General features: G+C 33.7%; 4 protein-coding genes across 7 annotated transcripts in view; 1 reads left to right on the top strand and 3 right to left on the bottom strand.

Annotated features, from left to right (window-relative positions):
- LOC104810467 (beta-glucuronosyltransferase GlcAT14B) overlaps positions 1-1,030 on the bottom strand; it is a 3,811-nt gene extending 2,781 nt beyond the window's left edge. The window contains exons 1-2 of the mRNA XM_010536787.2: positions 775-1,030; positions 1-74 (exon numbers count right to left, since the gene is read on the bottom strand). The gene's annotated coding sequence lies outside the window, so the exon portion shown is untranslated. The remainder of the gene's footprint in view (positions 75-774) is intronic.
- An 8,498-nt stretch (positions 1,031-9,528) lies between these two features.
- Positions 9,529-12,888, top strand: LOC104810465 (proton pump-interactor 2). 4 transcript variants are annotated; one of them, XM_010536785.2, is made up of 8 exons: positions 9,529-9,624; positions 10,318-10,662; positions 10,777-10,926; positions 11,035-11,181; positions 11,344-11,538; positions 11,639-11,737; positions 11,889-12,350; positions 12,419-12,888. In XM_010536785.2, exons 1-8 carry the CDS (start codon positions 9,589-9,591, stop codon positions 12,722-12,724), a joined length of 1,740 nt encoding a protein of 579 aa, XP_010535087.1. In that variant the 5' UTR covers positions 9,529-9,588; the 3' UTR covers positions 12,725-12,888. The 4 variants fall into 4 exon arrangements, with proteins under 4 accessions (XP_010535087.1, XP_010535084.1, XP_010535085.1 ...); XM_010536782.2 differs by having other exon boundaries at positions 11,832-12,350; XM_010536783.1 differs by lacking the exon at positions 9,529-9,624 and adding an exon at positions 9,633-9,854 and having other exon boundaries at positions 11,832-12,350.
- A 1,182-nt stretch (positions 12,889-14,070) lies between these two features.
- On the bottom strand, positions 14,071-14,988 carry LOC109116562 (uncharacterized mitochondrial protein AtMg00810-like). The gene has a single exon (XM_019202213.1). The coding sequence runs from the start codon at positions 14,986-14,988 to the stop codon at positions 14,071-14,073; it is 918 nt and encodes a 305-aa protein (XP_019057758.1).
- Positions 14,989-15,008: 20 nt separating this feature from the next.
- The window catches only part of LOC109116561 (uncharacterized mitochondrial protein AtMg00820-like), an 11,198-nt gene continuing 10,644 nt past the window's right edge, over positions 15,009-15,562 (bottom strand). The window contains exon 2 of the mRNA XM_019202212.1: positions 15,009-15,090. Within this exon, the coding sequence (XP_019057757.1) occupies positions 15,009-15,090 (82 nt within the window). The remainder of the gene's footprint in view (positions 15,091-15,562) is intronic.

The following is a 15,562-nucleotide window of genomic DNA, read 5'->3' as shown; positions in this document are numbered from 1 at the left end:
CAAACCCCGACAACTTTCGATAACACCCTGAATCGAAGTAGCTGAGGTCAATCGAGGCAGCAATCTGGCTGATCCTATGAAACAAATCCAGATTTCAGTACATTGAAGAACATAACTTCATAGCCAAAAGAGAGACAACCAGATTGTGCAAAAACATTTAAAAAAAAAAACCCAAATTCTCACTAGAATCCAGCTCAAGCGTATGAGTTACGAAAACCCTTTGATTAATCTAAACATTAAAAACAGTAAGAACACAACGATCATGAAAAGGTAAGACATTCATTTGAGACGACCGAGCTCTCGTTGTCATAAACCTCTCGGATTGGGATTCTTCATCAAACCTAACATAGAAAAAACCAGACATCTCAACCACCGATTCAACCTCAGATTAAGCAAAATCACCTACTTTATAAAACAAAAACGTTACGGATTTCCGGAGAAAATGAAAACCCTCGTCGGAAATTATCCCAAGATCGACAGAATCATGCGTCGTACGTAACAGAAAATCAGATAAAAGGACCAGATGGGGGAAACCCCAAATTGAGGAAGAAGCTCTCAGAGACAACCGACATAACAGACAAGACATCAGAATCTGTGACCACGACAGATCTCATGAACTGGACGATCCCAAGCGCGCATAATTTTCATCACAAGAAGAAAATCGAATCTAGAAACTGGAAAGAAAACACACGACGAAAATCAAGCCAATCCCAGATACCGAAACAAACAAAGGCGATAGATTTACACAGAAAGAACATGGACGGGCGTTCTTACGCTTCTTCTGGTGCAATTTCCTATCGACCCAGAGAAAAAGAACTGAGCTTTTGTACTCTGGTCGGCTCCGTTGGTTCAAGAACAGAGACAAAGACAGTCTTTCTGTCGTGTCCAAGTGAAGTTGATGAAGAAGAAGAGAAATTTCAAAAAAAAGAAACTTTCTTTATTTTTCACAAGAGAAGAAAAAAAAAGGGAAATTTCAAGGGCGTATAAGACACTGCAATTCGGATCTTTTCTTCCCTTCAGCTTAAGCTCATAAATTTCTTTTTCGTTGTTTCTCTGTTCCTTTATTCGTGGAATCTGAGAGATTTAATTAATATATATTTAATTAATCGACAGAAAAAAAGAAACCGTCTTGCTTACACGCGTTTAGAATAGATGCGGAGAACATGAAGTCATTATCTCCTACATCGAGCGTACGGACATAGGGAATTCCTGTGCTGACGAATGGCCGTGATTTGACGAAAATAGATCCGACGGATGATATTTGTTTTTTACTTTATAAGATTGCTGACGTAGAATTTAATATTATAATTAAAATAAATATTATATAACAAAGGGGGATTGCTTAGGCATTAGGTCTAATGCTTTTGTAACAGACAAATTTGGAAACGTGATTACGACACTTAACATTGATACTCCTCTCGTGATTTTTGGATTAATTAATCGTAATTATTACCCTAACCTAAAGTTACTCTTTGTTGACGCCTCGTAACATAGCTATTATATGTTAAAAAAAATATATCTAATTTTTGTAGTAATGATTAACCGATTATCAAATTCGAGTTTTCATTTTACATATCCCACATAGACATAACATCAAAAATATTAAAAAAAATTATTAATTTTAGTTTTGACTTCCGACCATATCATGATATATGAGATGCAAAATAACCGCAAATTGAAAGATTTTTTAAAATATTATGTCTTGACTTATATAAACGTTATGTTTGTGGTTGCGGTCAAACACAAACATTCGTCCCAACGTTCCGACATCAACTAGAAGAACAAAGAGTATGTATGTTTAAGGATGTCAAAATGGGTTTATGAAATAATTGTTGGGTTAACTCAAACCAGTTATAATTTTAAACGGGTTGATTAAACTCAATTAACTCATTTAAATTACTTAATTCATGAAGTAAGTTATATCATATATTAGATATGGTTATGTATTAATAATATTCTATAAACTATATCTATTTGACTTTTATATCATATTCGGTTCGAACTCGGTAATTTCAATTTTAGAACATATATTTTCATTTGGTTTTTATATAGAATTTTGTTCAATTCACTTTGTTTTTTTATAAATGATTATGTCTGAATCTATTTCGAATTGGATTCAATTTTTATATAGATTTTCGTTCGAATCAGAGTTATTTTTTTATAATTGATTTCATTCGATCCGAATTCAGGATTCAGTTTTTATATAAGATTCCATTTGATTTTGATTTTGATTCAAATTTTGATTTATGTAGGATTCATTTTTCGACTCGGATTTTGGATTTTTAAAGGATTTCGTTAGATTTGAATTCAGTTTTTATATAGAATTTCGTTCGATTCGACTTTTATTCAAATTTTATTGAATTTAGTTACGGGTTTGGAGAGGTGATGAATAAATAAAATAAAAATTGTGTTATGTGGATGAATGAGTTTATTATTGGTTAATTGTTTTAACTCATTAAACTCATGGATTTAATGGACTATTTGATCATTGAATGATCATATGATCCAAACATTATTATTATTGGGTTAATCCGAATTTGTGCAGAATTTCTATTTATCGGTTGTGTATCATCTCTTTATCTTTCAATATTTTTATCCCTCTATATATTTTACATGCGTGGTTATAATCTTAAAACTCATTCACTAATGTGATTAATTTTTTATGCACATTATTTATATAATATTATACTTTGATTCATTTTGATTATATTTTTAATTAATATTTAAATAAAATGTGATTAATTATTTTGGTTAAACGATGTTTTTTAAGGTAATTAAATTATTATTATAATGGGTTCGAGAAGTGTTTCAACAAATCATAATAATCAAAATAGTTAGTGGTTAGATATTCTATGATAATATACGATATAAGAATCTTTACATTTGTAATGACTTTCATTAGTTGATTGTATTTCTTATTCATTATTTAATATGTATATTTGTTACATAATAGAATCCATGAATTGTTTGGAATAATTCTAAACTCTCTGATCATTCATCATTGTGGTAATAACGATGAATTAAGACTACCATGAGATATAATGATGATCATGGAAATAGTCATATGTATTAGATACGGATCACGATCATGGATACTCTTTTGGAACAAAGAATTGGATTACCCGTATAAGATTATCAAATAGACATGAGATAGGACTTAAATAGTATGTAATGATTCTTTTGATCATAACGTTTGAGATAATTATGGAATCTGATATAAGGAGTAACGTGTTTTGATTACGTCAAACGTCATCTTTAACCGGATGATTATAACGACATTGTTTATGTACGTTACGAGTCATATAAAGGATTACATATAGTCAAGACGAGATTTTTTCCTCTCGAAACGAGAAAGATATTGTTAGGCCCTTCGAGTGGGTAGGACTGTGAAAATGTATGCTCGTAATATAGATTATAGTTAGTTACCACATAAACATATACTAAAGTGAGTCGGACGTTTTGGAGAAACACTCGGTCGAGCGTTGTGATTTTTTGGCAACTGTCAAGCCAAGTGTTGGATGCTCGGACGAGCATTTGTTAGAGCATAACACTCGATCGAACACTAGGTCGAGAGATCTAAACGCAACATTCGATCGAAGGTTATAAAACGCTCGAGCGAGCATTCGTTTGGAACACTTTAAAAATAAGGTTTTTCGAGAAAGTCAAGAGAGATTATTTTCTAGACTAAAAGACACAATAGTAACATCAGGAAAAAAAATCGACCTAAGTTTTCCAAAATCCTTACACACAAGAGAGAAACAAATTTTTGAGGTTCTAACAGACCATATCTAATCATATTGGATCCAACATGTCGTGTGGACTTCTGTAGAGGACGTTGACCTTTTTATCACCTCAAGTGGGTTAATTGATTATTGAAAAATAGGCCCCGGATCAACTACAAGTTAGTATCTCTATCTTAAAAATGATTTCATGCACAAACCATTCCTTAGGATTTAGAAAATTTCAATTTTTACTTTCCTACATAAATCCTAAACTATCTCTTCATGAATTATGAATCACATGAATGAGATGTCGGAAACCCAACAATAGTTTTCTATGTTAATTTTGTAATAAAGTTAATAATGAAGGATTTTATCGGTTGAAGCTACATTTGGTTGAAGAATTTAAGAATGTGATCAAATATCCTCGTTGCTCCAAAACATGTAAAAATAGAAATATCATATTTTATAAAGAAAAAATATCTTAAAAGATTGAAAGTCAATATTATCTCATGAATCTCAATTGATTAATGGTTTAGATAAAGACAGAAGAATGTTTCACTCTTAAAAAAAAGAATGAATGATCAAACAGATATATTTGTCACTTTTAAAGTTAATCCAAAAAAGATAAGAATGAAATCTAATAAATCATTGACAAGTAGGTGAAAGAGAAAATTTACAGGTTAATAATAAGATTTTTTATGATACAAGAATTTTATTAAATGCAGCTATTTACCCAAGTTTTAGAGAAATGTGCAAAAATATAGGACAATGCGATGCAAGGTTAGAACCACCGAGTATGCATGAATTAAAAAGTTTCACTCTACAAAAAAATATATTAAACGACACAGAAATATATTTAATTGAGTATAAGGAGTGGATACAAAAAAGTTACTAGATTATATCGTATGGATGACATATTGGGATGATAGAAAAAATATAATTTCGAAGAGAAAAAAAACAATGAACACACATATACGAACACAAAGTTATGGAAAGTTTTGAGACACAGGTTAAACGTTTTACAAAGAATATATTTACACCTACACAAAGTTGTTGGGTTAAGGTAAAATATTTTCGGAATACAAAAAAACTTATGTTTCTTCCTAGAGAAGCAAAAATCGAGAAAAAACCTCTACTCTCACTAAAAAAATGTTTAGAATAACTTTAGTATCTTTTTTCTTTGGAATAGATAAATGATTGAATCTTAATTATATAAACTCACCAAATGATGAGTTTATCTAGGCATGATTTTCTTAAGTTATTTGTGTGAATTAAACAATTCATTAATTGAATAAAACATTTTTTTTGGGTAATCGAGTGTCCTAAACTAAGGTCCAAACTAATCTCAAGTGCAGAGATCAGCCATATGATTTAGAATGTATACACCCTTCCTAAATTTAAGATTCTTGAACTACCCAAGTTTCGGTTAATTGAATAAAATGTTACGTAAACACGTATACTTTCTTTTCACATAAAAAAGAATTCATTCAATTAATTGAAAAACAATTTTCATACATTAACAAATGAATTTGCAATCTATTTTTTTTCAACATGACATAATTCGATTACTAGTAAAGATAATTTAAATTTTTTTATCAATTCTACAAAGAGTTCAATTTTCTATAGACCGATGGATATCTAAAAAAATTGTGAAAGATGACAATTTATTATATCACTTGCTTGAAAAAATAGTAGAGAAAAAGGGAGAGAAAAATGTGATCCAAGTGGTGATGTTAAATACTTCTAATTATGTTAAAACGGGTAATAAATATTTTTATTTTTTGTATATGTGGTTATGAATAAAAAAAGTTTTTTGTGTAACACATTGTATAAATATTATATCGGAAGATATTAGAAATATTATAAAGGTAAAAGATATACTAAGCATATGTATATTCATGAATAACCATATATATAGTCATGACTCTCTTGTAGACATGACGACATAATTTATAAGTCAAAGAAACTAACATAGGTTTACGATCACTGAAACACTTGTGCGGGATATACAAAATGATACTCTAAGAAATATGATGACTTGGTAAGAATGAAATGAATCCAATTGGGCAATAGAAAAATGATGACAACATTTCTTTTGTAACATACATTTTGGGAGAATGTGTCGTGTGCTTTTGAATTGACATCACATCTTGTTAAAGTTTTTAGAATTATTGATGGATAAAAAAATCCAATAAATTATATTTATGTAGCTACGAATAGAACTAAAGAGATTATTGTTACAAATGTTAGATGAAAGAAGAGAAATATGATATAGCTTTCAAGTATATTAATAGATTAGGCCTTTGAAAAATGTAATTAGACCGAAGTCACGGTGAAATTTCGAATTATAAAAAAAATTATAGATAGAAAATGAGAAAGTAAACTTGATTGACTTTTGAATGCAACCGATTATTTTCTCAACTTAAGTCTTTATTATGATAATTCCGGAATCAAATTGCGAAGAAGTTATAAATGTTGTTTGTCAATGTATTTCTAAATCCATGAAAAATCAAATAATAAAAAATATAGATGTATATAGTTCTAAAATGATTTATTTGGTATACTAGATGACCATTAGGCTAAAGAATACACAATCTCCATATATCAAATTTTAAAAGATAAGTTATATATTGTAATAATTGTATTATTCTTTAGATATGGAAAATCAAATAATAAAAGAATTATACAAATCTACAAATGATTTATTTAGTATATTGTGGTCATTAAACTAAGGAATATACAATCTTCATAAAACACGATGGATCCAGGGGGAGAGGCACCACAGGATGTCAATTTCAGGTTTCGGTTCAAGTTCAATTTGGTTATTTCAGTTTTAAAAAAACTATAACACGTCGGTTTTTCTATTGATTTTGATTTGCATTCAATTCGGTTTCGGTTTTTATCGATCAAAATTTTGATTTTTCAAATAATTTTTTTATTTTATTTTTTTGTTTACTTAGTTAGATTCAGATTCAGTTTCTTCGATTATAGCACTCGGTTTTATATTAGATTTGATTTGATTATAGTTATATATTACGGAGTTTGGGTCTAGGCGGAATGGCAGACCGGTTAAGAACAATCGCTTTTGGTTTGTTCCCCAATCACTTCGACATTTTTTTTACGCATATTAACCGGATAACAATAACGTCACCATCTATCCCATACGATCCAAATCGGACAAATAACCAGATTCAGAGCATTGCGAACCGTTGGATTTATGATATATATTATCTGGACCGTTCATTTTGGATGAAATCTTCACTTTGCCGAATCAAGGGCCAACAAAACTCAACCGTAGATATCTGTGTCGATACTAACACGTTAGTCATAAAGCATTCTGTACTTTATTCACATTTTATATGCATATAGGTGATTAATTTAATTAATATAGTGAAATGAGACCTTGGATTGCTCCGTTTATGTCTTTTCGTCACTAATAATTTAATTAATATAGTGAAACGCTCTAAATACTAATAATTTAACGAGAATTTGTTGGAGTTGTGTTTGAATAAAAACTCTGTTTACAATTGGAAATTTTAAATCGAAATTATAAGAATCTATAAAAAAATAAATTTGTTTGTGATTATTCTAATCCAATATATAGATATTTGATATTTGTAGTTGTGCTGTTTTGGATCAAACGCAAAAATTTTAAATAAATTAATCTTATATAATTGGTTTCAAATTTGAATTTTTTAAGGAAAAATTGAGATATTCGTATACTCAATTTGAAAAATGAAAAGGGTTTTAATTTTGAAAGTTATTATGAAAGAAGATGACAGATTGTTGATTTATTAGGAAAGAACATGATAATATTCTATCATTGAAAATAGAGTAATTTAAAAGATATTTTGGACAGAATATTGTTTTTCTTAATATATGTGTTTAAAATGTAAAGCCATCTGAATTAAAACGAGTAAAAACCAATAATAAAAGCTAATAATTGTGTTTTCAGAAATTTTGTCCCAAAAATTAGAATAATAATGAAATTAATGGGAAGCAAATATAGAAATAATAATCCAAATTTGGCCTATAGTCATCAATGTAAACTTATTCATAAGTATATTCCTTACGTTGAAAGAGCAGTTTAAGGGCATAAGCATTAACATTTCTCTTTTTTTAATTGAAAAAACTCATTTTTAAATGGTTCTTTAAGACACATTTCATAAACTACCATATTCAAATAAAATGCCTCACAATATATATTTAAATTGACGTGAAAGTGTGAGAGAATGTGTGTATATATGTAACCTTGAACAAGTTGACGCAATCCTTAGGGTTTGAACTAGGGACAGTTTAATCGGATTTCGGATTCGGTTATTTTGGTTTTAGAACGATTATAACCATTCGGTTTTTGCATTAAATTTGGTTTGGTTGGGTTATATTTGGTTCGGGTAAGGTTCGGTTATGATAAAAACATTCATTTTCTTAAAAAAAATTTACGGTTTTTTCGGTTATTTTTTTATTCGGTACGGTTCAGGTTAGAGTTTGGTTTTTTCGGTTTTAAAGAAATCATAACCATTCAGTTTTATATATAATTCGATTCAGTTATGGTTATGCGTTATTCGGTTCGGATCAGTTCGGTTATTCGGTTATTAACCAAATAAGTCAGCCCTAGTTTGAACTTTATATTTGATTAATTAGAAAAGGTAGTATTACTATTCAATTTGTGAGAAAATATTAAAATCGATAGGCTTCACATGATATATGTGATAAATCAAAACATTTTAAAATAATAAAATAAAAATTACATTTATTTATAATTTTATAAATAAATGATAAATATTCATATACATAGGATTTTAAAAATTATAAATATATTTGTTAGGTATGGTTTCTTCTTATATATACATTTTAGTTATAAAGGATACAAATTCCAAGAGCTTACAACTTACCAAAATACGTAAAATATAATACTCCCTCCGTTTAATTTTATATGACGTTTTGGAATAAATTTTTTGTTTTAAAATAAATTATGTTTTTATATATTTAACGTACTTTTAAATATCTTTTTTAAAATTTACCCTTTATTAATAATGCTCAAATATTCTATATGTATAATAATTCTACACATTTTTCTATTTTTATACTTTAATAATTATTCAACAATTGACTATATTTACCTTTTTTTTATCTTATTTAACTCCTCATAAACTACATTAAAAAAAATAAACTCAAATAACTTTATATTTTTATCAAATTTATCATTTATCATTATTCAAAATCCAAACAAAATATCAAGATGGAAATGAGAAAGAAGAACAAAGTTTTATGAAGAAGATAAAGATACAGAATAATTTTAATTTTGAAAATTTTATCGATTCTAAAATAACAAATGGATGAATGTTTATATATCTAGAATATATATATATATATAATATACATGTTCTTTTATCGAACGGTTCAATAGAAACAACACATATTTAACATTTGGTATTTTACCGTTAACAAATATAACACATATAAAATTCGTATTCTTTAAGAATTTTCTTGTAATATTAGTTTATTTTATCCAGAAGTGAATTTAAAATATGATTAACTTATCTGTAAGCAAAGATTTAGAGGATGCAGTCAGATTAATTAATTCCCTTGAAGATTAGTCAATTTTTTATTTAAATAATAGAAGTTTGACTTTTGACCTTTGTAATAGACAAAGGGACTCGCCTTTTTCTTTCGTGCAATCCGAGGGGCAAGGAGGAAAATATGTAAACAAAAGAAGGGTATTTCTGTACATTAGGGAAGTTTTTTTATAAGGAAGAGAGAATATTAAAGAATATATGAGAGTAGGTTTCGCAATTTGGAAACGTTTTGAAGATAATAAGAAAAAAGGCAAAAACATTGGAAAATGAAACCGAAAAATCTGTAGATGAGCAACGAAATCTTTTTGTTTCCTCCTCCGAAGGTAGAGACTTTAATAGATTGAAGAAAAGGAATCTCCTTTGAACCAGTCTCTTCTCTTCTTTCTCCATTGAAGAGGAGAAGAACCCTGTTCTCTCTCCCTCCCTCCATGCGAGCAAAAGATCTGATTATTTTTAATTTTAATTTCTGATTTTTCTCAAGCCCCAAAACCCAGGGATTTCCGGGAAGAATCTGATTGCCTGGCGTTTCCCTCTATTCTCGTTTCTTTTCCTGGTAAATTCAGCGGATTTTTTTCCCGTTAATGCCGATTTTTTTCCCGTTTGTGCCCATTTCCTTCATGCCCATTTTTTTCTTTCTGAAACGTAAATATTTCCTGTGATTCCGTTCTTCCCTCTGAATTGGGTATCTGATTGTGGGTTGATGTAAAGGATCGGTTTTTACCTTCGACGAGGTTTGTAACCAGTCGTTGTTGTCTGAGATTCTCATGGTGTTTCTGTTCTTTTGGTGATCAAATGAAGCTTCTTCTTCTTCTTCTTCTTCTTCCTTTGTTTTTCATTTTCCCCCAATTCTCCGACAACCCTTTCCGGCCGTCTCTCTCTTCTTCTCGATATCTTACGTTTCACGATTGATTTGTTCTCGATTTCAATCAATTTGTCAAAAACTGGATAATGTTACAGTTCATGTTGTGACCTGTGGTGTTTGTTTATGGCCTCGTTGTTCTTTTCTCGTGGTGCAGGAACAAAAAATGGTTTCTCGGATTATACTGTGTGATGGGTTCGAAGTGGTTTCACCGCCGGAACTCAACGAGCTGTTACTGTTCGAGAACGACCAATCCGGTTCGAACGCCGATGAATCGACGGTAACCACTGAAGACTACGACGCTGTGTTCTCCGGTGACAGTCCTCCGTCTGACGCGGCCGAGGAATGGCCATTGCCGAAGGTGATCCGGTCGTTTTACGTTGTCAAACAACATCCTTGCAATAACCCTTTGATCAGAGCTAAGCTCGATGAGGCTGACAAGGAGATTTATCAGTGCAACGTTGCTCGCATTCAGATCTCCGATGCCCTTAAAGCCAAAAGGGTAAAATCGAGGTTTTTTGTTGTTGATAAACCCGTTGTTGTTCATAAAAATGTGTTGATAGAGGCGATTGCTTCGAAGGGTTAAAGCTGATGGGGATTGGCCTTTTCCGTGTAGGCTGAGAGATCTGCTTTGTTAGCTCAGATGGAGTGTTTAAATTCCGAACTTGATGGATATGATGCAATGTTTGACGAGAAAAAGAGAGAAATGGAATCTTTGCGAGAAGGTCTTGGGAAGCTCCGGGGCGAGAAGGAACTTGATGATCTCGTATGATTTGATCCCAGCCGTTTCGAGTGTTTTGATTGATAAAAGCAATCTCGGCTCTTTCATGAATATATATGCCCCAATTACTGAAGAGTGATCTGGTGGATGCAGATGAACAGCATCAATTACGGGATTGAATACGAGAACAACACTCCGACGGAGGAGAAGCAAATTCTCAAGAAGATCAAGCAGCCTGAGTGGGAAATGCAAATTCAGGATCCTCAAGGGCAAAATGGAGGCATCATAAATCGTATTAAGGTAAGCTGCCAGCTCGAACTTGATGTCTTAAAAGCTGTTGGACCGATGTATATACGCACGAGGCAAGAGAACTCGTTGTCATTACTCTTTCGAATGTTGGGCATGACCTCCGTAAGTTCATCTAATGGGGTTTACTTCAAATTTTTTCCGCCCTCTTATCAGTCAATGGCCATGAATATGGATGAAGTGAAGAAGGACCAACAAGCAGTTACAGCAAAGATCAACCGCTTGAGTGAAAAACTGCAAAGGATTAAGATGGAGACCGAGTCATTGGATGCGGAGCTGGCAGGCGTACTTGACAAGAGGGACAAAGCCTTTGAAAGAATCAAGATGCTCAGAAGGCAGCGAGACCTCAGGGTGTGTTGCGTCATGTCTCTGTCTGCAAAATCTTTTTTTGTTTCTATGTCTGATTGGATATAAATCTCTTCATAATCCTATACTGCTTTTTGTTCTGTAGAATGCCACATTTTTGCAGAGTCGGTTTATCATGATGAGAGCCGGAGAATTGGCTGCCGCCGGAAATGTAAAAGGCCTTAAAGAGCTTGCCAATGCTGAGGTTGGGTTTCTCTTTCTTGACCTGGAAATGATCACACGTCTCTGAGATTTGCCGATTTGTTTTGTGTTCTTACTTTTGGGTCTGTCTTTAATAGGTTGAGAAGTTTATGTCTCTCTGGAACACTGACAAGGCTTTTCGGGATGATTACAAGGAAAGAGTCTCAGCTTCACTTGATGAAAGACATCTGAACCAAGATGGGCGGATCAAGAATCTCGAGCAGGACCTTCTGGTTGCCCTGGAATCGCTGAGACCTCTTGATATCAGAACCGACGGCGTGGAAAAAGTTCATGAAAAATGGGGAACAGAAGATTCAAGATCTTGCTCTTCCCAGGTTGGCAATATAGCTACAGAGCAGACCAAGAAAGAGGAAAAAATGGTGACCGATTCTAACAAGTCTGGTTCAGAGGAGAGTGACTGCATGGATTTTGATATCCTGAGTTATCAGATGCCACAAATGGAAGAAAAGATGGATGAAGAAACTTTGAAGGAGAAGAAACGGGAAGAGCAGCTGGAGAAAGCCCGGCAAGCGATGGAAAGGAAGAGGAAGCTGCAAGAGAAAACTGCTGCTAAGGCCGCTATAAGAGCTCAGAAGGAGGCCGAGAAGAAAAACAAGGTAATAGTTCATCTCCTTTGTAATAGAGCTTTGCTTAGTTAGGTCATCTTCCATTCTCTCTGTTACAGGATCGCGAGAAGAAAGCAAAGAAGAAGGCGGCTGCAAATTCTTGTCCTTTGCAACGAGGTGAGATCCCTGAGTCAGTCACTGAGGCTTCTGAGCCGGAAAAGGTCGAGTCTTCAGCTTTAGTGAAGAAGCGGTCTCTGCTTCCGAAGCAGAGAAGTTTCAGGTACAGACACCGTGGAAGAGGAACCGAGGCACTTCCAAAAGCCATTCTAAAGCGAAGAAAGGCTTACAAATTCTGGGTTTGGACAGTTTCCTCAGTTGCATTCTCCCTTGCACTCTTCATCTTTGCCTTCTGTTATGTTAGATGAGAGGAAACAGGAGAGGGTTTTCTTTAGGGTTTTTTCGACTGATCCAATAAGCTGCACCTGCAGTCAAGTTAGCTTTAGTTTCATCTGATAAGTTCCTGAGTTAGCTTTAGTTCCAACTCAAGAGTTACAACATATAATGTAATGTACTGCTTCAGAGATATGAAGTCCAATTGTGTCTGAAATGTAAAATACAATAATAAAAATAATAATAATCTGTTTACATGTATGTGAGGTGCTCTTGCAGATGAATCCAAAACATCTCTTGCAATTGAGAGGCTTTAAGTAAACAACACCATAGATAAGCTCCAACTCGTACTTTCAGTTATATAGATTCTTTTGGACAAGAAGCCATTGAACTCAGATTTCTGCGTTTACTTGCAGTTATGCTCAAGTGTACGTACTGTGTGAATAAAGAGAGAGTGTTAACGTCACCAAGTTTTGTCATTTTCTTCGTGCTTTCACCAATGGCTTCATACAGAACCATATCGTCTTTACAGAACCATGAACTTCATCGAAACGTTTCGCCAAGGCTCTGTCCTTTTCGCTCTCGAGCTACCCGTCTTTTCTCTGAAAGAATTCTACATTTTTTGTTACTCTAACAAGCTTCTACTGTGATGGAAACAATGTCACCTTCCTCGGCCAAGGCAAGACCAAAAGTCATAACATCGTAAAACTTATTCAGAATCTTCTAAATACCGAGTTGAAGCTTCCTTCGTCTCAGTTAATCCCATATGTCTGATTTCGATCTGCATTGACAGGAAATCCCATCTTGATCATACCAATGATCACAACAAGGCAATGTCTTGGTGTTCTCTGGAACAATCTTTCACCTTTTAGCTTCCTGTTGCGGCCAAGGAGGAGCTTGTCTTTCAGACAGAGCAATCTGGGACGGAATCAGGATGCAACCTCTGTAAAATGGAAGAAGACAGTATCTATGTAATGATCGTCTCCGATTCCTGGAAAGTCTCTGGCACCGAGAAAATTAGCAAACCCAGATATAAAATCCCAGAAATCTTTCGAGAAATCAAGTCAAATTAACAACCAGTTGAATAAGCGAGAATGGTTTCTGAAAATAATTCCTTAATTCATATTCCTGCTATTCACATGTATTTATACAACATTTCTAAGCTAACAAATCGCTAATAAACTCTGAAAATACAAAAGGCATGGCTATCCTAGTTAGCAATTTACAAAAGAATAAACCAATGTTGCGAAAACTATAAACCGAACCAGCATCTCCATCTGGTACGATATGTGGAGATTCCTCTGTATGAAACAGAGTATTCGAAGACGTAAAACAGAGGGAGCATATAACGGGAATGAAGAATTCTGTCTGATACTCCCCCTCAAGATGGGGAATGGAGATTAGCGATGCCCATCTTGGATAGGAGGTTTCGAAGGTGATCCCCTGCCAAAGGCTTTGTAAAAATGTTAGCAATTTGTCTCCGGGAATCAACATGTAATGGCTTCAAGAATCCGGACTTGAGATGTTCTCGGACAAAATGGCAATCTATCTCAATATGTTTGGTGCGCTCATGGTATACTGGATTATTGGCGATATGAATAGCAGATTTGCTATCGCAAAACAGAGTAACAGGTTCTTGAAAATCAACACCAAGCTCCCGAAGCAAACCAGAAACCCAAATGAGCTCTGAAGTAGCCTGCGCCATTGCTCTATACTCAGACTCAACACTACTCCGTGAAACAGTTTTCTGCTTCTTAGATTTCCAAGTGATGAGCGAATCGCCTAAGAAAGTGCAGAAACCCGAAACAGAACGCCTTGTATCAGCACAAGCAGCCCAATCAGCGTCAGTGTAGCCACTCAGCCGTATTGTCGTATCAGATCGATATAGAAGACCCTGAGCAGGAGCTGATTTAATGTATCGTAACAATCGGAAACCAGCCTCCAGATGAGCAGTTCTGGGATCAGACATGAATTGGCTAAGACGCTGAACTGTGAATGAAATATCAGGGCGAGTTACTGATAAGTAGATGAGCTTCCCAACCAATTTCCTGTACAATGTCGGATTAGATAAAGGTTCTCCTGAATCAGACTGAATCTTTTCTTTGGTATCCATGGGAGAAGCTCGAGGTTTACATGCCAACATACCAAATTCTTCAAGCAACTCAAGGGCATACTTCCTCTGACATATATGGATTCCTTTGCTTGAACGGGCAATTTCTAAACCCAGAAAGTATTTAAGGGACCCTAAATCTTTTAGGAGAAACTGAGAGCATAGGTGTTTCTTGACAGCATCAATCATCCCAACATCGTTTCCAGCAATCAGTAGATCATCGACATAAACAAGTACAGCAACGAATCCAGAACCATGATGTCAGAAGAACAAAGAATTGTCCGCATGAGCCTGGGAAAAACCAGCAGAGATCAATACTTGAGAGAGCTTAATATTCCATTGGCGAGAGGCTTGCTTAAGCCCATAAATTGACTTCTTCAACCTACAGACAGAATCAGCTGCCACTGTCTCCCCCTTGAGCTCACACTACAAAAAAACCTGCATATAGCGACGGAATTTGCGACGGAAATTTCCGTCGCACCAAAAATTGCGACGGAATGTGACGATTTTACGACAGAATGTGGAAAAAAATTATCCGTCGCAAACAATCGCAAAATCCGTCGCAATTTGCTACGGTTTGCGACAGATAATTCTGTCACACCAAAAAAATAGATTATTTGCGACGGAAAATAAAAATTGCGACGGATTGCGACGGAATTTTCCGTCGCAATGTATTTGGTTTCGTTTTTCGACGAAATTTTTTGAATTTTGGGCGCGTAAATTAATTTTATTTTGTAACGGATTGCGACGGAAAATTCCGTCG

The sequence above is a fragment of the Tarenaya hassleriana genome, unplaced genomic scaffold (assembly GCF_000463585.1).
Source record: "Tarenaya hassleriana unplaced genomic scaffold, ASM46358v1 Cleome18, whole genome shotgun sequence".
NCBI lineage: Eukaryota > Viridiplantae > Streptophyta > Magnoliopsida > Brassicales > Cleomaceae > Tarenaya > Tarenaya hassleriana.
This window is presented reverse-complemented; position numbering and strand designations above follow the sequence as displayed.